Source organism: Nanorana parkeri, unplaced genomic scaffold (genome assembly GCF_000935625.1).
Source record: "Nanorana parkeri isolate BGI_ZX_2015 unplaced genomic scaffold, ASM93562v1 scaffold646, whole genome shotgun sequence".
Classification (NCBI taxonomy): domain Eukaryota; kingdom Metazoa; phylum Chordata; class Amphibia; order Anura; family Dicroglossidae; genus Nanorana; species Nanorana parkeri.
In genome coordinates, this window is record NW_017306914.1 from 680,990 (window position 1) to 704,926 (window position 23,937).

The following is a 23,937-nucleotide window of genomic DNA, read 5'->3' on the forward strand; positions in this document are numbered from 1 at the left end:
GTAAAAACTCCTCATCATGGTATAAATAGTCAAATGATAACATAAAATTACATACCCTCAGCCCTGCATTTTTTCCCCCCTTTTTGGGGGTAGGGGTGAGAGTTGGCCAAGGAACCCTAATGGGGCCCCATGATCTGTAGTTACACCTATTTGATGTGGCTCTTTCTAGATGGTAACAAGAACTTAAAGACTTTCGTCTTCTAGTTAGCTGTGCACCTAAGTAGGGGCTCATTCACACAGGTGTGCACAACCATACAGTCTGCACGCCAATGCCTAGACCTATAATCTAAATATATATACACAGTATTTATTTATTATTATTATCTGTACACCTGTAATGTACAATTTCTGAAAGTAGAGTCCCTGTAGAATAAAATGGCAGAATTTGCAATGATATTAGCGTGAACTGTTTATCAAACTCACATTTTCAGTAAAAAATGCGGTGCCATTGACTTGAATGCACCGCCACACCCCCACCCACCCCAGAACACAGGGAGCCTTCACAGTTTGTGACTCATTGCTTTCCAGCAGCTAACCATGCTGGAACACACTGTAGATGGTGTGAACAGGCCCTAAAAAAATTAATAGGAAAAGTGAGACGGCCCCTAACCACAGAGCTAGGATCTAAGTGGCCATGAGCAATAGAAGAAGCCACAAGAGTGTAATAACCTCTCCTTCAGCAATATTGGTAAGTATTGGAGGATTATAATAATGGGCTATCTTAGATTTTAAGCTCCTTGAGGGTAGGGACTGATGTGAATGTGCAACTATGTAAAGTGCTGCGCTAAATAAATACCTGTAATAAATACATTTTTAAAAAAAATTATAATGGGCTTGAACCATTTTTGCAATGTTATTGTATGCAGGGGCGTATCTGCCGCGAGGCAAACAAGGCGTTTGCCTGGAGCGGCAGATTCGCTGAGGGAATGCATGCTTGTACAACAAGTTTGCATTGTTATGGTGATGACATTTTTGTATTTGCATAGTTATATATTTATCTCTATTGTCTTTCTCCAGTGACTCCTCTTCATAATGAAATCTCGTGCTCTGATCATCGCCATGACCGAGTTTCACAGTCGGCCAGGTGGGAATGGTATAAAGTTAGATCCCCGTAAAGGTGTGAAGCGTGACACAAAGCGCCTCTTCCGTATTCTCTCCGTTCTGGGCTTTGAGGTCACTTTGCACACAGATGTCACTGCCAGAGAGATCAGAGAAATCTACCGAAAAGGTAATAACAACACTTTTATAGTGTGGTCATAAAGGGAATGTATAGGTTTTTTTTATTGGATGTTATGTCATGTTACATAAACAGGCTTTCCTCATGCTTCATAGTGTTGCATAAGTTTCCCCGATCCTTTGCATAATGTGAGTTTGTGGGTCAGCTGACACACTGAAAACTATCCCCTCTCACTGTGGCAGATATCTTATTTCAGCAGCTGTTTAACAAGAAGGCAAAGTGACTGCCGGGAAATACAGGGTTTCCTGCAGTGGCCAACCTACAAATCTAGGTTAGTTTGGGGGATGGATGATGGGAATGGATAATGATTCATCCTAGACTAATTTTGTAGGTTGGGTGGCTACAAAATTGGAGAGTGGATGATGGGAATAAAGAACTACTCTTTATAGTTGGGATCTATAGGTTGGCTTTTAACAGAATTGGATGAGAGTGGATGAAGGAAATGGATAACTATTCATCATAGTCTGGTTCTGTAGGTCAGATGTCTACAGAATTGGATGATGGGAATGGATAACTAGTCATTATGTCTGGTTCAGTAAGTTGAAAGTCTATGGGAATTAAGTCCTGATGTGGACAGACTGTAGATGTTTGTATTGCAGCAAATTGGTGGTCTGCCATATTGATCATTGTTTTCTAAACTCCTTCTAGTTGATGGATAAATTGCCTCAATGTTCTAGAGCCTTGGTTCTCAACAGGTGGGTCGCGACCCCATGTTCAGTGGGTAGCCATGTGCCCTCCACTTTTCTAGGTGAGAGCCTCATAGCCTCCTCCCAGCACAGCACTGTCAGTTCTCACGCAGAGCAGCCATTCAGAATATGCTGCCCGACGTCGAGTGTCAGCTTCAGGTGGGGTGGGCTGGAGCTTTGACCATCAGGGAGCTCCATCCATCCATACATGCATTGGTTACGTGCCCTGTAGAAGTGCCTGAATCGGAGTGACGTCACATTCTGGCTCATGGCACCTCTACAGGGCATGCAAGGGAGTTGTACAAGCAATGCATGCATGTATGGATGGAGCTCCGTCACAGCAGCCCAGCACTGGATCCCCAGCTGAGGATCCATTCCAGTTCTCGTAATTGCACCCCAAACACACCTCCCATCCACAGTTCAATTGCCTGCACAGGAAAGCACGGTACCGCAATACCGTGCATTCCATTGCAGGTTGACTTGGGTCACCACTTAATGGCCAAGGACAAATGTAGGTCCTGAGGTTACACAGGTTGAGAACCACTGTTCTAGAGCAACACTTTATTCTGCAGTCCTAGTAAGACATTGCAAACCATTGTTTACAAGAAAGACACTTGGGCTTCTAAAGGAAGAGTTGTCATTATGAAACTCCATTACAAGATTTGTATGAAGTTCTCTTCTAAGCACCACTCACTGACCACTAAACATAACCCCAATGTCATTATTTTTTTCTATTAAGAAAACAATTCTAAAAGGTCTATTTATAAACATTTTTAAAGCCGTTGGTCCTGCAAATATATGTGAATGTTCATTCTATGTGAATGGAGACACAAAATGAATATTCCTGTTATATGTTCTGTATGAGTTGAATGTATTTTCGAATGTCATCTTGTAAGACTGCAATATGGCAACTAGATGGAGCAGATGAGCATAGGAAAGGTCCGCTTTCTGTTTCAGTATTTCTGATGTGTTACTGTTGCCATTATCCAACAGACCAGTTTGTGGATGATGGCCATTTATCTGGTGCCTGTTGGTAAATGACTACTCTGATGTTTTTCAGAAAGAACGAAGCCTCAAGGAGACTGTTTTATCAGCATAATTTCCAGCCATGGTGAGGAGGGGGTCATTTATGATTTCCATGGTGATCATGTGTACCTTAGAGACCTGTATGATCTGCTATCTCCGGACAACTGCCCAGCACTGGCTGGTGTACCCAAACTCTTCTTTATACAGGTAACTATGTACAAATGATGGTGGGACAGGTGGGTGGGTGAGATCTATGGCAGGCCTGTGCAACTCATATCTTCCTTATGTTGTAGGCATGCCGAGGAACATCGCTAGACCAAGGTGCCATCGTGGAGACTGATGGCGCTCCACAACAAATAAGTGCATTCTCTCATATTGACTTCCTCCCGAGGGACACTGTGGTCGTGTTTGCCAGCAGTGAAGGTAGGGGAAGCATATTATGTAACATTTCCTATATCTAAACTTTAAGATCATACCCACCCAGTCTAAATTAAAACTCTGGTTCCTGTTTTTTAAGTAATTTTACTAAAAACTGTGACAGGACCATCATTTGTTCTTCTATAATCTGTTCACAATGTTCAGCTTCCTGCTGCAAAACTTCCAAAGGCTTTATCTTGTACCATGATATATAGTCACACGACAGTCAGGAATTATTCTTTCTTGACACCACCATCCCATGAGATTTTGTGGACTGGCTCCTTCAACACAAGTCAATTAGAAAAAATTGAGTTTTGTTGACATGTTGGTTCCAATGACGGGGCAATGTACTGCTGGAATTTCAGCCAAGTCAGCAGGAGCACATGGCTAGCTCAGAAGATTGCATATGACTTGCTGTTGAATCCATGTTGCTCACTTTTACAGTTGTAAAATATCACAAGTCTTAGTAATGCTTTGTATTGGTAAATCATTAAAGTATACAGAGTAGTATTTTCATCGAGCTCATCCTTTACATGGTGTTCTATTCTTCATAGGTTATGCTGCATTCAACAATCCTATGGGCTCAGTCTTCTTGCAGACGTTGTGTGAAATGCTCAGTGGAAAGGAGAAGGACCTCGAACTGACTCAGCTCCTTACTCGTCTTAATCATCTGGTGGCCTACAAGTTTGAAAGCAAAGGAACATATGGAGGGTGCAAAGAGATGCCATGCTACATTACTAACCTCACCAGGGACCTGTACCCATTCCGAGGAAGGACATAGACCTGGTCCTTGTAGTTTACCATACGCACATTTTACACTGCCATGTTTTCTCAACTGAATGGTTGACTTGCACATTTGTATTAACTCCCACATGTAGCAAAATGCAGCAGACATTACCGAATATCTGGAGATATTACAGAGGGGATAACTCCAAATTTTTAACGACAACATGAACTTAGAGACGTCTATTCAGAAGACACAATGTGCCAAAACATGTGCTCTTCTGAGATATTTCAGTCAATGGTGACAAACACATCACCAGGGAAGAAAACACTGGCATGCCACCTCATATAAACAGATGCTAAAAATAAGGTGCACAGAATAAGAGAACCGTACGTTGCTCAGTCACTTGAATATTTCACACGTTGTAGTCTAGTGCAATGGTGGGCAAAACATCATAGTGGCTAACTGCATTGCATAAGCTTTAGCTGGCCAGTCACTTGATTCCCTGATCAACGTTAGTGTGGATGGAGGAATCTTCACCTGCTAGCTATCTGATTAGATGTTGGAGCAACACTTTTCCACTTTTTTAAATCCAAGTTTGTTGAGCCGGATGGTGCCAAAAAGGCCACCCATGGCTACAATTATGCCTTATTCATCAGTAAACGATCAATATTTGAGCTATGTATGGTTAGCTCAAGCTCTTTACCACCTCTTGTTGCCATTATGGATCCTTATTACCATTTTATTACATTTCCTTCATGAGAGCACTACATCTGTACAATGCACCCCTCTGGGTCCTGGCTGAAATGCAAGGCGTGTATGGCAAACTTTAGAGTTGGTTGAATAACAAAGGCTGTTTTCCAGTTGATCACTGTGGGCTAGTACACACCATTGTTTAGACAATTGTATTAGATAAGCTAATGTGCAATTCAAAAAGGCAAAAACATTTCATGTATATTATTATTATTATTATTATTATTATTATTATTATTATTATTATTCAGGATTTATATAGTGCCAACAGTTTACAATCACAATACAATTCAAGACAAGATTGTAAGGAGGGCCCTGCCCCTGAGGTCTTACTCAGACTAAACAATGTACCAGTGACTTGGTTCAAGACATGACCTCTATTCATCAATTATCATCAATCCTCTTCCCTCAGCCATCATCTTCTATCAATAGACAATTCTGTACCGAGCCAAAAGTTTCACTATAGGGAAACGTGACACGTCTAAGGCATAACACACAGAAGAGACTGAAACAGGATCATTTTTTAAAACGCTGTCCATACAGGGACAGTGATGGCATTTGTGCTTCATATCTTAAAGTAAACCTGTATTATAGTTCTAAACGTCTACATTAGAAGCCATGCCCAAAAGCAGACAAGAGATGCCCATTCCCTATGTAAGCCAGAAAAGCCTTTGCGACCCTCCTAATTTCATTTCACTTCGATTAAATGTCATTACATTGTTAGGGCCCCGCGTAATGCTGAAGCCCTTCAATTTGACATTCTACTGTCCAACGAGGCTGCCTTGGTCAGCAATAAGGATAGTGGAATGACAGTTATCAGGGCTTGACCATGGATTCAGGGAATGTTTAGCCCAAGTATCGGAGTGAAGTTGAAGAAGATGGGGACATAAGGGGGGGGTTATCAAAACTGGAGCAAGCAGAGTCTGGAGAGGTCCCTCAGAGTCTTTTCTAGCTAATATAGGTAATATCAGGCATCCTGTGGTTTGTTTGTGCTCTTAGATATGAATTCTCCTTTAGAACTTTAAAACTGAGAAGTCCACAGGCTGTATTCTGACTGTAGATGTGGCCCACAAGGCTTCATAGGCTGTATTGTGACTATAGATAGGGCCCACAAAGGTTCACAGGCTGTATTATGACTATATATTTGGCCCACAAAGGTTCATAGGTTGTATTGTGACTATAGATAGGGCCCACAAAGGTTTACAGGCTGTAATGTGACTATATATTTGGGCCACAAAGGTTTACAGGCTGTATAGTGACTACAGGTGAAACTCGAATAATTAGAATATCGTGCAAAAGTAATTGCAGTAAGTGCTGCAAAAGGGGCCCAAACCAAGTACTGAGTACATATGCATGCTTGTACTTTTCAGAGGTCCGATATTGTTCTATGTACAATCCTTGTTTTATTGATTGCATGTAATAATCTACTTTTTTGAGGTTGTGGATTTGGGGTTCTTGGGGTTTTCATGAGCTGTAAGCCATAATCATCACAATTATGACAAATCACGGCTTGAATCATCTTGCTTTGCATGTAATGAGTCTATCTCATATATTAGTTTCACCTTTTAAGTTGCATTAGTGAAATAAATGAACTTTGCACGATATTCTAATTATTCGAGTTTCACCTGTATATATTTGGCCCACAAAGGTTCACTGGCTGTAATGTGACTATAGATATGGCCCACAAAGGTTCACAGGCTGTATTGTGTCTAATGGATATGGCCCACAAAGGTTCACAGGCTGCGTATTATGACTATAGATGTGGACCACAAAGGTTCACTGGCTGTATTGTGTCTATGGCTATGGCCCACAAAGGTTCCCGGGCTGCGTATTATGACTATAGATGTGGACCACAAAGGTTCACTGGCTGTATTGTGTCTATGGATATGGCCCACAAAGGTTCACAGGCTGCGTATTATGACTATAGATGTGGACCACAAAGGTTCACTGGCTGTATTGTGTCTATGGATATGGCCCACAAAGGTTCACAGGCTGCGTATTATGACTATAGATGTGGACCACAAAGGTTCACTGGCTGTAATGTGACTATAGATACGGCCAACAAGGGTTCATCATGACTAGATTTAGTCTGTATAAACACGCATACAGTTGAAGTGACTTTCCTGGCCGGTTTACATGTTCTGAGTCAGTTACTCGTAAAACACTGAAGCCCCCTTGGGTTAGCAAGATAGCCAAGAAGAAGATGCGCTAGGGCAAATCTTTATTTTAAGATATTTGGCAGCATAAACTTGCACTTAAAGCCGCCAATTTAATTGCATAATGGATATGTTACTGGAATAATGCTCTAATAATGGAGTAATTGTGTGCTTAGGAGAAATGAATAATGTAAGAATCTTTAGGAGCTCGTACTATTTATTATTTATTTGTAAACCCTCTTATATATTTGAAATAAAGTTGTATTTATTAAATTGGTGTACAGTTATTTCTGCTTCAGTACTAGCGCAGCATCAGATGAAACAAATATACATCACCCAGCAAAGAATTTCTTTACATTTTTGGCCAAGCACCTACAGTCATCATGTCTCTGAACAGCTCCTACTCTCTCAGCTCAGCTTCCCTGAACCTCCTGTCCAGTACAAGATCACAAGGGACAGAGCAATCTCCAGGAGCTGTCCACCTACTGGCTTGGAAAAGGGAGCAAGGAGGATGGGGAGCAGGGGGTGTCCTGCCTTGCAGTGTCTGTGGAGGTGGGTGTGGGCTAGTGTTGATGGGTGAATGCAAGGTGCTTTTAGATGCAATCCACTGGCCTTTTGGGATGCTTCTGAGATGATCCACAATTCATTGATGGGTGCATTTGACCTGCAGATGACCTCCTAGGCCAGGGGTGCCCATTAGGTCGATCACGATCTACCAGTCGATCGCAAAGCGAACTCTGGTAGGTTATGTGTCCTGTCCTCCCACGGTGCTCGTGCAGCTAAATGTGTCAGACGCCACAGACAGGAAGGGGGACACCTCTCCCCATGTGCAACGTCGCCCACACGAGCACCGCGGGAAGACAGGACGCGGGCGCACGAGAGGAGACCTGGGAAGCTGCTGCATTGGAGGTAAGAAAAGACAGACAGGAGAGAGACAGCAGAGAAAGTGAGAGAAGAGGCAGCAGAGAGAGAGAGATGAGACAGCAGATAGAAACAGAGGATATAGCGAGGAGAGAGAGAAGAGACAGCCAAGAGAGAAGCCCTGTTCACACCACAAAGTCTGCGTTCCAGAGTGTTACGCCGGCTCCCTGAGTTTACAGGCGGGAGGGGGTGTGGCGGTGCATTGAAGTCAATGGCACCGCAGTCACGCCCCCTGCCAGCAGTGCGATCGCCTACACCCAGAACGCAGGCACATTACTGCCTGCGTTTCAGTCCAGTGCGATCTGCAAAATTAGTGCTTGCAGCATTTTTGCAGATCACTAATGTGCCTGCGTTCTGGGTGCAGGCGATCGCACTGCTGGCAGGGGGCGTGACTGCGGTGCCATTGACTTCAATGCACCGCCACACCCCCTCCCGCCTGTAAACTCAGGGAGCCGGCGTAACACGAGAGAAGCAGTTCTGGTGTGAACAAAAGCCCATCAACACTAACCCATCAAGCGCTATGTAGTATAGTGGCCTTCCTGACTGTATATTGGACTTTGTTATGTACGTCTTGGGTTTTAGAGTCCTCAAACATATTGCAGAATTTCTTTATATTCTGCAGTCAGAAGAAGCATCGGAGGAGTCATTTGATAATTACAAAGGTGAAAGAAGTCTTTCTCGCACAATTATGGTCAGATGACTATTCATTATTAGAATTAAATAAATCTGATTTTTCATGCCGCACTATAACCCTTGTACCTTTCTATCCAGATATCAAGTGTGCCATGGACTTAGGATGCTGGTTGGCTCACGCATGTATGGCTTGAATGCCGAAAGCTTGTTTTTGAGACAGAGGCGTAAACATACTCACTGATATTGTCTACGTGTGCATGTATACAGATATTTCCTTCAGCATGCAGCTTGGGGTATATGTTCTGAGGGCTCCCCTAGACTAAAATCTGGACTGCGTGCAAACAGGTCTATACGTAATTGAAGAACATATACATATTCATTAAAACATCAAAAATACATTTTTAAAGCCAGCTAGTGTAAGTTCATAAATATGCTATTATGCCCTTTAAGGCCCCTATACAGCAGCACTCGGTATGGGAAGGAATAGCAATAGGTCCTAATCAGCTGTGAATTTCTGCATACACGTAGAAATGTTTCACCTGCCAAAGGATTTGTATGTCTCTAATGCCAGTCCTGAGGTTTATACGGCCCTACCCCAGCCTGTGATTGGACCACGAAGATTCATAACATAATGTACATAGTTACATAGTATTTGAGATTGAATAAAGACATTAGTCCATCAAGTCCAACCTATTAGGATCTCATTCTAGGAGTACCCGTACCCCTGTATATTACGTTCCCTTAAGAAATCGTCCAAAAGTTTCTTGAACAATTCCACATTCTTTGCTGAAATCACCGCCTGTGGCAGTGAGTTCCAGACCCTAACTGATCTTACTGTGAAGAACCCCCTTCGCCCCTTGTGCTGGAATTTTTTTTCCACCAATCTTAGGTGGTGGCCTCTAGTTTTTGTAATGGAGTTAATTTGAAACAGTTTATCGCTAATGTTGCTACCACCATTGAACATTTTGTACATGGAGATCATATCCCCCCTTAGTCTCCTCACCTCTAATGTGAACATGTTTAAATTTAGTAGCCTTGTCTCGTAGCTCTGGTCCTCCATACCCCTAATTAGTTTGGTTGCCCTCCGCTGGACTTTTTCCAACTCAAGGACATCTTTTCTTAGTACTGGTGACCAGAACTGGACCGCGTACTCCAGATGAGGTCGAACCAATGATCTATAAAGTGGCAAAATTATAGACTTGTCCCTGCAATACATCCCCTTTTTAATACAGGACAAGACCCTGCTAGCTTTGTTTACAGCAGCCTGGCACTGCAAACTACCTTTCAGTTTGTGGTCTACAATGACCCCCAAATCCTTCTCCATTTCTGACTTCCCCAGCGGCATACCCATAATTGTATAACCCATTTGTTTATTTTTAATTCCAAAGTGCATTACTTTGCATTTATCGACATTAAACCTCATCTGCCACATTAATGCCCACTCCCCTATTTTATCCAGGTCCTCCTGTAATGTTATGGTGTCTAAGTCCGTGTCTATTACCCTCCCTATTTTGGTGTCATCCGCAAACACGGAAATATCGCTGTTAACACCCTCCCCGATGTCATTAATAAATAAGTAGGGAACTTTTCTGTATTTTAGTAAGAAATAAAAACCCCAGTGGTGATTAAAGACTACCAAAAGAAAGCTCTAGGTGTCCCACAAATTGATATAAAATTAATTTCCTAGCAATGTTGCATCACGGAATAAATGTCACTCAAAGTACCTCAGCGCTGAATACTAAAAAATGGCCTGGGCAGGAAGGGGGTTGGATGGTGTGAACTAGCTGTAACACCCAGGTTTGGTAAGGGGTTAATATTAGTTGGAGGGAGTCAGCAAAAATATTAGAGGGAATGTTGAAAAGGCTTCGGGATGGGAGAAAAGAAAAGAAATGAGGATATGGAATTTTGAGATAATACAAATGGGAAATAAAGAAAATTGCCAAACGGAGATCACAACCTCCCTCCAAAATGGGGACTAGTGCATGAAATAATTTCAAAGGGGAATTTTAATATGTTTTAAACCGGTGGGAATAAAAGTTATATTTTAAAGCGACTCTGATGTGCAGATGATAATGGACGTCATATGTGCTATAAGAGTCAGTTAAAATAATACAATAAATACTTGAAAATAAATCTCCTGAAAAGCAGAACTAGGGGTCAGCAATATCAGCCTAATCGTTTTTTCATGACAGGCTTCCTTTTAAAAAAAAAAGGTAAGATGTAAGTACAATATGAACAGAGGTGTGATTGTGTGTTGACTCTAGATTACACCGCGTACACAGATCTGATCAGTTTCAACTTTACTTTTCTCACCTTTGTACCGGTCCATTGCAATGGTGACTTCTCGGAAATGCTCACAGCACCTGGTGAGTGACTAAGCAGACAGGGTGCGGCCTGCTCCGCCATGCCAGGGCAGGAGGAAGTCACAGATCTTATCGGATGGGCTTTCCTGGACTATTTTATGAGCATTGGAAATTTTTTCTTGAAGGAGGTTTATTCCATGGAAAATGTCGTACTGTAAAGCCGGCCCCACATACTACGTTTTTCTCGTTCAGCCATGTGGGTTGAATGAGAAAATACGCTTGATTCCCCCATTCATGCTAACAGTCACCCCCATTGTGCTACACTATTCTGACAATAGGGGGGTCCCAATGGGGCCACACTCTGGTCAAATTTGACCAATGCATAGCCAGCTTAAGACATTGCACAAAATCCTAAAATGGTCATTCCACAGTTCTAGGAGTTGGTCTCATCAGCTTTTGTTGCATGCAGAAGTCCTGGTGGGGCCACACACTGGTTGATTCAACAAGGGCTTGCACAAAACCTAAAATGGTAATTCTAAAGTTTTCGGAGGCTTGCACAAAACCTAAAATGGTAATTCTAAAGTTTTCGGAGCTGTCCACCTACTAGCTTGGAAAAGGGAGCAAGGAGGATGGGGAGCAGGGGGTGTCCTGCCTTGCAGTGTCTGTGGAGGACCTATATTGTCAATCCAAAATTCTGCGCTGAGGTGTGAATCCCTAAATGTTGACATCCACTTCAGTAGGAAAGTTTCAGGAGATCATTAGAAGAAAAATACAATGGAGTTTTTATTGCAGATTTTTAAAAAATAGCTTCAGTTGCACTTTAATTGATTAAAATTAAAATTAGACTTCTTCATTATTCAAATACGTGTTAAGCCATTTATGTGGTCAGGATCTTAGACTAAAGCAAGGATCTAAAATCACAACATACAATGAGAAATAAATACATCATTGTCTAAGCAAGAAGGAACGCCAAGATAAGGCTTCCATTCCTGTGCTAGCACACTTGTGTCCAGATTTTCCTTTTATAACCATTTATATTAATAACTACAAAACTTATATTATGGATCCATGGATTGGACTTGTTTTTCCAGCACATCCTCCAGATGCTCGATTGGATGGAGATCTGGAGAAGGCGATACCTCAAACTCATTGTGTTCCTCAAACCATTCTTGAACCATTTTTGCAGTGTGGCAGGGCATCTTCCCAGCCATCCACATAATGTAAAAGAAAATGTGGTTCATCAGACCAGGCCACCTTCTTCCATTGCTCCTTGGTCCACTTCTGATGCTCATGTGCACATTGTAGGTGCTTTTGGCGTGGAAAAGGGGCACAACGGGCACCATGACTGGTCTACAGCTATGCAGCTCCATACACCACAAACTGCAATGCTCTGTGTCTTCAGACCCCTTTCTATCTAAACCAGCATTAACTTTTTTTAGTAATTTGAGCTCTTCTATTGGATCGAACTACACGGGCCAGCCATCGCTCCTCACGTGCATCAATGACCCTTGGCCACCCATGACCCTGTCACCGGTTCTCTGGTTTTCTTTCCTTGGACCACTTTTGTTTGTCCTGACCACTGCAGACTGGGAACATCACACAAGAGCTTCAGTTTTGGAGTTGCTCTGACCCAGTCGTCTAGACATCACAATTTGGCCCTTGTCAAAGTCGCTCAAATCGTTACACTTGTCCATTATATCTGCTTCCAACACACCAACTTCAGGGACAAAATGTATAATATATCCCACCCACCTCCAGGTGCCATTGTAACCAGATACTGTTTTTCACAGCACCTCTCAGTGGTCATAATGTTAAGGCTGATCAGTGTATATTACAGTCAGTGGCGTCACTACAGAGGGGCGAGGGGGGGCAATTCCCCCCCTAGGTTATTGATTGCCCCCCCCCCTCGCCAGGGTCGGACTGGCCATAGGGCATGTCGGGCCAAACACAATCAGCCTGATTGTGTTCAGCCCCCACGGCCGCTATGCCCTATGCACAGCGTTGATTAGCTCCTCCCTCTCTCATTCCCCTGCTCAGAGCAGACAGATGTAAATGAGCGTCACTCCGTCGGAGCAGGCTGATGTATACAGCACTAGTGCCAGACGAACCGATGCTCTGAGCAGGGGAATGAGAGAGGGAGGAGCTAATCGACATTGGGAGCCTCCTGGGTCTGTCCTTTTCGATGCCTGTAGTGGCAGATGGGGTGCTTGCAGGATGAATTGGATGCATGTAAGTAAGTGCAGTACGGCCAATGGCCACGAGATGCCCCCATAGGGTCCTGGAGATAGATGCAGCTCTGGCCTGGGGAGACTCTGTGTCCCAGGAGAGTTGATTTATAGGGGGCGCTCGAGAGGGGAAGTAGTCAGAGAGTACAGGAGAGCAGAAGTCTAGGACTGTATGCAGAGTCTCTGGAGAGAGAGTGATTCTAAAACATAGGCTGGTCCATGGGAAGGACAGGACCAGACCTAGGACTATGTAGAGCTATAGAAATTCCCCAGTTTCCCCTGGAGGGGGAAACCACTGAGCTAGGACTGACAAGGGGATTCCGGAGAATAGTGGGAAGCTGTAGGACTGACAATATTTGCCAGTGGGCCTCTGGCCAAAGTAAGTCGTGGACTCTGGGCTGCACCTGGGCTGTTCTTCTCTCTCTCTAATCTGTATCACTATGCAACTAACAAGAGATGTGCCGTCATCCCACTCGGGGGTGGCTGAAATGTATGCTTCATACCATGTTCATTCTTTCAAGTAAAATCAAGAAAAGACTATCTGTGTGGACTGGTTCTTCTCCCTCCAACCTCTGAGAAGGTGGGGTTCTACAGGAGTGTGATGTTGGACTGTATCGTGGCTGTAACCATCCTGAGGAGGGTAGGTGTGCAAAGGGGCTATGCCCGACATAGGGTGCTGTTCATGGTGGCCTTTCTCTCTACGGGGGAGGAAGCGCAGAATACCGCAGAGGCGTTGAAAGCCATGAGGCCCTGTGTGCGCAGTACTACACGTGTGGGAGTGTTTGCACGAGGCCCCTGACCGTGGGGTGCCTGGTTCGTGTTGCATACACGGGGTTACACAGAGCCAACCCAAAGGGAACACACACGTAACACCCCGAGAGTGAACCCCGCCTACATGCAGGCAGTGTAGGTCACACGCTGTGCACTGCCCAATAGGAAGGACCCCTCTGGTGTGCAGGAGCAAAACGGCCACATTACATAGGAGAATGAGTTCCGTGCAGTTTGTATCTGACTGAAAGCAGCAGCTTGAGGGATAGGCTGAGGAGCAGCTTTAGGCAGAGCCCTACTCCTACATTCAAGGTAGGAGTCTGTGTCTAGCCTACCTTTCCATTGCACTGTGTACTAGGGATGTGCCGATACCACTGGTAGCCGCCATTAAAGCCGCACGGCTTTATCTGCACGGGGTTAATATCGGCTCTGGGGTAGCTGTGCGGGGTTAGTTTCGGCTCTGGTGTAGCTGTGTGGGCTTAATAACGGCTCTGGGGTAGCTGTGCGGGGTTAATATCGGCTCTGGGGTAGCTGTGCGGGGTTAATATTGGCTCTTGGGTAGCTGTGCGGGGTTAATGTCGGCTCTGGTGTAGCTGTGTGGGGTTAATGTCGGTTCTGGGGTAGCTGTGGGTGGGTTAATGTCAGCTCTGGGGTAGGTGTGCGGGGGGGGGAGGTTAATGTCAGCTCTGGGGTAGGTGTGTGGGGGGGTTAATGTCGGCTCAGCACTTCTGGCCCTCAGTCTAACCTAGGGTTGCCACCTGTTTAGGATTCACCAGGACAGTCCGGGATTTGAATGCTGTGTCCGGGTTTCATGGCAGCAGGAACTCAGACATAAGATGTCAGGCAGACAGGGGCAACCAAAATTTAGATAGGAGCTACTGGCCCCCCATTGAAAACAGTCTCAATTGTGATATTTACATATGAATGGGTGGCGCTATTTACAAATAAATAAGCCACAACTCATTCTCCCCAAAAAAATGTGCACGTGTCGCTAGAGTGTTCGGGTTTCGCTCGAAGAAAAGGTGGCAACCCTAGTCTAGCCCATCTGTCTACATACACATACCTTTTTATTGAGATATATCATTGCATACCGCATTACTCTCATATTTGTAATCTTATTTATATATACTTTATTCGTTTTTTTCAGTGGTATGATTTAGTGGTGAAAATTATTAGTGCCCCCCCAGTTTTGACTGTGGTATCTTATGTGCCCCCCCTAGAGTCGCCACTGGTGACAGTATATCGGGTTTTTTTTCTCTCCGAGAAATGCATTGTCATGATTTCATAGAAGCAATGCTTTTTGTTTGTAAGTAACAAGACGAGTTCATAGGAAACTGCTGTCTAGTCACTGAAGTGACTGTCCTGACCCCAGGAACAGAAAGTAGGTGAACAGGATTCCATGTAATGTACAGGATTGGGACACAATGACAATACACACACAGCAATAAACCACCAACTGGTTGTCATTGCATCATCCTCACACTGCCGGCAGTGGTGTATTTATCTATTTGGCTGCCCTAGGCAAGCCAAGCTTCGGCCGCCCTCGGCACCTTACTAGCACCCCCCCCCCCCCCTCTAGTCGCAGGCAGAGATTACAAGCCCGCCCAGCCCAGCATACTTTGCCTCGCGGTAAATACGCCCCTGACTGCCGGTATTGAACTAAGGCAGGGCCCCCATCTGTCAGTGCTGTGGTTGGGGTTGTCACCTGATTTCACCAATGTGAAAAAAAATTGGACTTGATGTCAATGCCAGTAATAGGAGAGATATTAAAATCTCCCTTTTCCAAAAATAAAAAGGGCCAACTCCATGTGCTGAGCAGAATGTCAAGTAAGCATTATTATTATTATACAGGATTTGTACAGCGCCAACAGTTTGCGCAGCGCTTTACAATATAAGGAAGACATTACAATCACCATACAATTCAAAATAAGATGGTAAGGAAAGCCCTGCCCCTGAGGGTTTACAATCTAAAAGGGAGGGGCAAGTGATACATGAGGAGGTGGCTGTGTGGGGATGAATTGTTTGAGAACGTGACGGTTGAGTGTTTAGATTGAGGTGGGATAGACTTTCCTGAAGAGATGAGTCTTAAGGGATCGCCTAAAGGCAGTCAGAGTGGGAGATAGTCAGACAGGTTGGGGTAAAGAGTTCCAGAGGATGGGAGAGACTCTAGAGAAGTCCTGGAGGCAAGCATGGGAGGAGTTGACGAGGGAGCTGGAAAGCAGGAGTTCTTTGGAAGAGTGAAGGGGGCGGTTAGGGTGATAGTTGAGACAAGGGTGGAGATAAGGGCGGAGACAAGACCGGTCACCCTGCTCAAGGAGAGAGAGCAGCCGTGAGCGGTCTTTTTTACAGGAAGGGGTGGAGACAAGACCAGTCACCCTGCACAAGCAGAGAGAGCAGCAGTGACCGGTCTTTATTACAGGAGGGGGCGGAGACAAGACCAGTCACCCTGCACAAGCAGAGAGAGCAGCAGTGACCGGTCTTTATTACAGGAGGGGGCGGAGACAAGACCAGTCACCCTGCACAAGCAGAGAGAGCAGCAGTGACCGGTCTTTATTACAGGAGGGGGCGGAGACAAGACCAGTCACCCTGCAGAAGGAGAGAGAGCAGCAGTGAGCAGTCTTTATTACAGGAAGCTCTGAGTCTCACACTGGATTACTGCACAGATCTGGGAGAAATACACAAAGCTCACCGAGATTCAAACAAGAATACACTTGTATGAGGACAATATTTGCTCATTCTGGGGTTCAGCTTTAATATGAAGGATAAGGACCAATGGAGTTCCTGTGACTCCTGAAGCTTTCTAATAGAACCTTTACAGGTCAGTTCTATTAATATCTGCTGAGTTCACTAACCAGTTTCAGTCGTCCGGCTCTCACCTCCTCACACTCATATCCCACACGGCTCCACTCCCACTTTAATGACCGGTATCAATAAATGGGTACAACGTGATAATGTCTCCTTTATCTTTTGCTGTTTATGCCAGTCATAGATATGACTACAAAAGCACATAAATCCGCCAATGGCGACATTGTAAATCAGATTTGTCCCACGCGCATGAAAGTGCGTTTATGAGAAATGGGAACAATTACTTGAAAAGTCTTTGTCGGTCAGCAATTTCTGGGTGAATGTGCCAGCACACTACTACCCCTACAAAGTTCACCCACACTGCAAATCCAACTCAATTGTAGATGACATGACAATATGGAAACTTAAACTGGGCATAGACTTATATGGCCGACTGTATTGTGGGCATGATACCAATGCCCTGGCTGGTCATCTCATAAATATTGATGCTCAGCTCACTCAAGCAACAGAAGCTGGCACACCCAGGGTCGGATTAACATAGGGGCAGGTTGAGCTCCAGCTCCAGGCCCGCCTCAGCAAATAGACCCAACCAAGCTGACCCAACCCAAATCGCGGCCGGGCCGGGCCGAGCCAACTTGATTCGCGGCTAGCCCAACCCAATTGCCATTGGGCCGGCCACGACCAGGCAGCACTCTGATATGCCTGAGCAGAGAGGCGCATCTGCTGCAGCCGCCAGTCTCACTGACCACCTGGAGCCCGCACTGACCACCTGGGAGCCCATACTGACCACCTGGAGCCCACACTGACCACATGGAGCCCTCACTGACCACCTGCGGCCCATACTGATCACCTTGAGCCCGCACTGACCACCTGGAGCCCGCACTGACCACCTGGGAGCCCATACTGACCACCTGGGAGCCCATACTGACCACCTGGAGCCCGCACCGACCACCTGGAGCCCGCACCGACCAACACGGAGCACATACTGACCACCTGAGAGCCCGCACTGACAGTTCTGCTACTGACAGCTTGGTGCCAGATACCACAGCATACTTTCAGAGTTCTGGTAGAGTCCATGCCTTGATGGGTCAGGAAAAGAGGATCTACTCAATATTAGACGGGTGATCATAATGTTATGGCTGATCGGTGTATATGGATATGCAAAATGTTTACTCGCCAAGGGATTTGTCATTCTTTTTATCTCATTTTGCAATTCCTGGATTCCTGTCAGGCAGGTGACATCACCATATTCTTTACAGCTTTCCGGTATGCCTGCCCAACTTATGGGAACTACAGACCAGTCAGTGACAATCAGCATGGATTTAGGAAGGACCATTCCTGTCAGACCAACCTACTGACATTCTACGAGGAGGTGAGTAGAGATCTGGATGAAGGGAAACCGGTGGATGTGGTATATCTGGATTTTGCCAAAGCGTTTGACACAGTACCACATAAACGCTTAATACACAAGCTGAGGTCTAAGGGCATAGATCAGGGGTAGGCAACTTCGGCTCCCCAGCTGTGCTGAAACTACAAATCCAATCATGCTTCTGGGAGTCATGCCTGTGGCTTGCAATGCCTTATGGAATTTGTAGTTTCAGCACAGCTGGAGAGCCAAGGTTGCCTACCCCTGGCATAGATGAAATGTTGTGTAAATGGCTAGAGAACTGGCTACAGGAACGTGTCCCGAGAGTATCGATAAATAGCTCCTTTTCAGATTGAATAGTATGAACCCTAGACCAACTATAGGGCATCTCATCCTCCACTCCTGCTATAGGGCATATCGTCCTCTACTCCTGCTATAGGGCACCTCCTCCACCGCTCCTGCTATAGGGCACCTCCTCCTCCGCTGCTGCTATAGGGCACCTCCTCCTCCGCTCCTGCTATAGGGCACCTCCTCCACCGCTCCTGCTACCATTTCATGAATCAGCTGCAACCTCAACTACAAAGGCAGATATATAACTGTGGTAAATAGTTCTCAGTATCAATGACCCCGATAATAAGAAATAAATAACACACTACTCATCAAAGGTGCAAATTCCTCAGTTTTATTTCAATCAAACATTTATTTAAAAAAAAATTTTTTGCAATGTAATTTTTTAATGAATAAAGCAGCATTTTTAACCCATTTATTCCTGATTGGTGACCCCCCCCCTCCCCCACCTAAATATTGTACGCAAGTGGCTCAGTACCATACAATGTTCCACAGGAAGTGACATTGAGCTTTAAGCCACCTTTGATCTTGAACCAGATTGCTGGTCTGGTAAATCTTAAATATAGGGTGCACACATACTCTGACCTGCGCATACAGTGTGTGCTTGCGCTCTATTGTAAATTAGTGGATGCTTCAGCGGTCCCTGAGTCTAGTTACACCGTGTGATCACACACAAACACAACATTGCTCCTCAAGTGTCTTTGCTCTACATACCTCACGGCGGCAGACATTTTAAATTTTAGTGGCATCAGGAGTAAATGAACTTTATGTGTGTGAATGCGGTCTGGTCACAAAGCTGTGTCCACTACTGTCAACTGCGCGGTCATGGCACACCCCTATAGACGATTCATAAATCCACCCGGAAGCCTTATATATTATATTTTAAATAACTTAGAAAATATTCCCCAACTCTGATTGTGGACACATCAATGTACAAATCATCAAATCACATTCATTTGACACTAGAAAATATCTTTAACAAATAAAAAAAATACACAAAATCAAATTAAAACCAGTATACACAGAGACAACGCAATATTTCTGGCAGAGGAGTGTATCTGGTTGTTTGAGTTCTTCAAGTTTCATTACAATTTTTCCTCGGATCAGGGGGAGCACTAGTGTGATAGGAAGCAGGGAGTCATTTTATAAATCTTCACAGGAGCAAAGAATGAGCTGAATTTACTTTAATCTTTGAAAATCATACGGGGGACTTTAGCCATCGGCAGCCATATTGCGGCCTGCACCAATCTTCACATTGCCTGCCAATTTATTAGGAGATTATTTCATGCCTTAAAAGAGAACTATGCGGTATGTGTTTTTCCCATAGTTCTCTCAAGGGTCATGGGAGTCTAACCTCCTCCCGTGACCCTAAGCTCAGTATATAGTGAGCTACAGCTCGCGGTATACTGGAGACCGCCGCAGCCGGGAAGGATCCCGACAATCCTGTCGAGATCCACCCAGCTGGGTGAGTGACAGCGGGCTCTACCTATCTAGAGGCAGAGCCAGCTGTACCCGCCCCCTCCGCCGTCCATTCCTCCAGTCATCGCTGGAGGATGGGAGCGGGAAGGGGGGGATCCCTGCGACTGACAGTCACCGCTCTCTGCAGGGAGATGATCAGGAAGTGAGCGAGCGATGGTATGCGTTCGCTCACTTCCCGATCTATTGAGACGGCGTGTGACAGTTTCATTGTCACACGTCGGCTCAAACTATGAGGATGAGTGATTTTCAAGCTGAATGGGAGGGATCCCCTGTTTCCTCTGCCGGCGGCCGCTGTCAGAAACCCCAAACAGAGCAGGAAGCTGATTAGCTGTTGGCTTTTTCCGTTCCAAGATTTTCCAACCAGCTCCTTCGATCAGCTGATCAAGGCATGCCGACCAGAAGGGTGCCAACAACGCTACCCAGTATACCAATTTCGTCTGGTTTCGTATAATGTGTGGGTATAAATGCTGGGGTAAGTTTTCTCACAATGCTAAATTATGTGGCCCGTGCAAGACGCCATTCTGTTGCACACGAGGAACATGTAAAACCTTTTCTATTAACATAGTGCAAAAAGCAATCCTACAACAAAGCAGCTGTATTTCCCCATGTCTGAGTGCCATAGAAAGGCACAAGCACAGATAAAACAGCACAGCTATTCACAAACTATATCCCTTGATACTCTGCCGCTGAACTAGCTGAATGAGGTAGGCCGAGCACCTTGGCAGATGCAGCTTTAAGGGCCTCTTCACACCATCCGATGCGTTCACTATTTTTTGCGATCGCACCGTACTGGAAAACAGGGTGTTGCGGTGCAGGAAATCGCACTGCGGGCGGGAGGCGTGTTTGCGGTGCCACTGAACTAAATGGCACCACCGCACCCCCTCGTGCCCGAGCGAGGAGAGCCTTTCTTTATGCGATACAGTGCATTCATGGCACAGAACCGTGCCACGAACGCATTGGATGCTGTCAACAGGCCCTCAAATTGTCCACCCATGGCCGAACTCTCTGTACTGTAGAGAAATATAGTATACATGTTATGTGGAGCTCTCTCAATCTCATCTACACCCACAAGATAAACAGCTACTAGAGGAATTATTGCACCTCCGCAATTTGGACATAACAAATATTGAAAAGTGCTATTCATATTCGGCAAAGCATGTGCTATAAAAATGGAGCAGAACATAAATGGAGTAAATTGCCTCAGGAGGAACGGGGCACCACACGTGTCAAGGAGTATTTTAGGCGGGACACACAATATAGTAATGAATATATTAAAAGATAAATGTCTCTTCGCATGTTTTTAATGCATTGCTCTATACTCCATGTCAGTTTGTTACAACGCCAAAAGCTTCCCAGTGGCCCCGGCTTTACTGTGCTGGATGATGCCATTCATGAATTGTTATATGTGGCAGAAGGGAATTACACTGAACAATAGTGTAGGTAAACGCTAAGGAAAAGATTTCACAAAATGAACTGGTAATAAAATGTACTCAGGATTCAGATGAGCCCTTCCTGCAGGCTCCATTCACACACCGGTGTTTTTCATGTGGTGCATTGTACATACAGTATGTCCCCATTCATCTAGATGGGCGAATGGATTACCGGACTTCACTAAAACCCAGATGTGCGAATGCAGCCTTTGCATGCATGGAGGGGTTCCTCACCTCCATCAAATCCTTGTCTGTTACTGACATCAGCTTAGCTGGATGATGTTCGGGTTGTAGTCCAACTTTTCACAAAAGTTAAGAAAAAAAATAATATGCATTTATTATTTTTTTTGCATTTGATCCCGCAAAGCATCGCAACCCAATCGCAGGTGCAACGTGCAGGCTCCTGCAGACTGTTCCTCCTACCCCGTCCATACTGAGGTACAGACTTTCAGTAAAGAAAGGGGAGGAAGTATGAATGGACTATAAGTGCCGAGATGTCACTGCTCTTGTACTCGATTGAGAACTACGAACACCTCTGCCGCAGATGGGACATTTAGTATCTCCATTCACATATGCTATGAAAGCACAGTCACACCGGATTAAAAAGGACAGCAGCCTGCGTGGAGAAGCAGCCTGTGATTTAGGTAAGTGGAGGCGATCTGGAGGCTTGGGGATGTAACTATGTTTTATGATGCTCCCAAATGCCCATTTCACATGGTCTGGCAGGGGGGGTCCATGCACAGATCGGACTGATGTCACCATTGCGACATCCCATGTCCGTCCAGTTCCTTCCTCCATCTTGCGATGGAGCAAACAACTGAAATTACCGGACCCATGTTGGTCTATGGGGAATCGGATGTAAATTAACTTGTGTCCATTTACATCAGATTACCCCTGAACCGGCACGATCAGGTCCGGTGTACAGAACTCTGCTCCATTTGTTTTTTCAGACCTGGTCGGGGCTGGGGGTAACGGAGTGTAAAGAGGCGACAATCTGTTGAGATCTGGTTGCCCATAGACTAACATTGGGCTTCTGATCAGGTCCGCCTGAAAAACGGACAAATGGACTTGTCTGAAAGGGCTCTAACTATGGGTGTAAAAGTAAACTCAGCCTTTATAGAGAAAGTTTAGTAATAGTATTGAGCGAGAATATGATTTTTTGAGTTATTATTGCATTGCCTTAAAAATATTTTTTTTTACAGAACTTTCACATTATACATGCTGGCTCTTCCATTGTATGTTGTGTTTACTATAGAGAACTGAAGACTAGCCAGCAGAGGCGGGGATCATTAGCAATTACAACCACTCTTCCAGCCTGTTTATCAAGGAGTCGGCCACATTGTGTTGCGAGGAGCAGTAAAGCCGTAGCACTGGGGAGCCCGTGTAAGTCATGAGGAATATGGCTGCCCCCTGTGTCCGTGTAGAACTACCACTTCAATCAATGCAATCATAGAAAGAAAAATATTTATAATATTAACAAAAACTGATCAGCTATTTACATCAAACGGAACTCTTCTTCATACGTTTATAAAAAAAAAATAAAAAAATGATGAGACTTCACATTCCTTGAAGAAAATTTGATGGCACTGGAGACATGGCAGCTCAGAGACAGGGAGGTGGTTGTTCATGCTGACATAATAAAACTGCCCCAAACACGAAAACTCATTCATGTTAAGGCAGTATGGGGGATGGCGGGGAAGCACTGCTAATCACAGGGTATTATCAACAAATGGCAAGTGGTCATGTACTAATATGACAGATATGAGGCTGTTGTTGTGAGTAACTGTCATGCCAAATTTAGGCTCGATACACAGTCATCAAATTGTTATATACACCGTCTATCCATGTACGTATCTTCTGTGTACACACAGGTCCTGCATGAAATGGACAGATGAATGACAGCACCTTCAGCCAATCGGCTCGCGCGTAACAAATGGCTAGCCTACGCATCGTGACGCGCGGGTTTATATGGCTGAAGATGACATTTTTCATCTCGGCACGTCCGCTATGCGAGCTCTCGCAAGCTGATGTGCCAGGGAGAAAATTACATTACACACTGCACGCAAAGGTAGCGCGCCACTGCTCCGCGTGCAGTGTGTCACAGCCTTAAGTCCTGTGAATCAGCCGAAATTCTAATCTATATAAATATTAAGAAAAAAAAAAAAAAAAAGAAGAGCAATTAGTTAAGATATTTTGAATCCCTCACAGCTTAAAATCTACGGTTACGATTGTGCAATTATGAGTAAAAAGAAAAATAACGGACATCATAGGCACAGCGACTCCATGTATGCACTGCTCTATTCTCACAGGGTAGCCCTCCCCTTGTGTTCAGACAATGATATATGTGCAAATACAATCTAACAGTGAACTATTAATATGGGCAACAAACTTCTATTTCCCCCAATACAGATCTACACAGGCAGGTAATCTAGTTGGTGGTGCTGGGTGAAGATTTCCTAAATCAATCAGCATTGGTAGGTGAAGTGGCTGGTGAGCAGAACCTGGACTCTTTTTTATGATTACGTATTATTCAAGTAGACTTGACGGGAGAAAGTTCAGATCTGGAACAAAAAAAAAAAGAAGAGAAGGAATTAAGTTTGGATCTCCGGCTTCTAGGTCACAACCACCCACTGATTTCTAGTAGAAACAATTTATAATAA

At 44.8% G+C, this 23,937-nt stretch overlaps 1 protein-coding gene across 1 annotated transcript; it reads left to right on the top strand.

Annotated features, from left to right (window-relative positions):
• Positions 1-1,032: 1,032 nt before the first annotated feature.
• On the top strand, positions 1,033-4,147 carry LOC108792468 (caspase-7-like). The gene is made up of 4 exons (XM_018563260.1): positions 1,033-1,228; positions 2,984-3,156; positions 3,243-3,372; positions 3,921-4,147. Exons 1-4 carry the CDS (start codon positions 1,033-1,035, stop codon positions 4,145-4,147), a joined length of 726 nt encoding a protein of 241 aa, XP_018418762.1.
• The last annotated feature ends 19,790 nt before the right edge of the window (positions 4,148-23,937 follow it).

Excerpts from the sequence above, each read along its gene's own strand:
- LOC108792468 (XM_018563260.1), top strand. The coding sequence starts at position 1,033 with ATGAAATCTCGTGCTCTGATCATCGCCATGACCGAGTTTCACAGTCGG. Across the intron at positions 1,229-2,983 it reads CAGAGAAATCTACCGAAAAG|AAAGAACGAAGCCTCAAGGA; the intron begins GTAATAACAACA and ends GATGTTTTTCAG. Across the intron at positions 3,373-3,920 it reads CGTGTTTGCCAGCAGTGAAG|GTTATGCTGCATTCAACAAT; the intron begins GTAGGGGAAGCA and ends TATTCTTCATAG.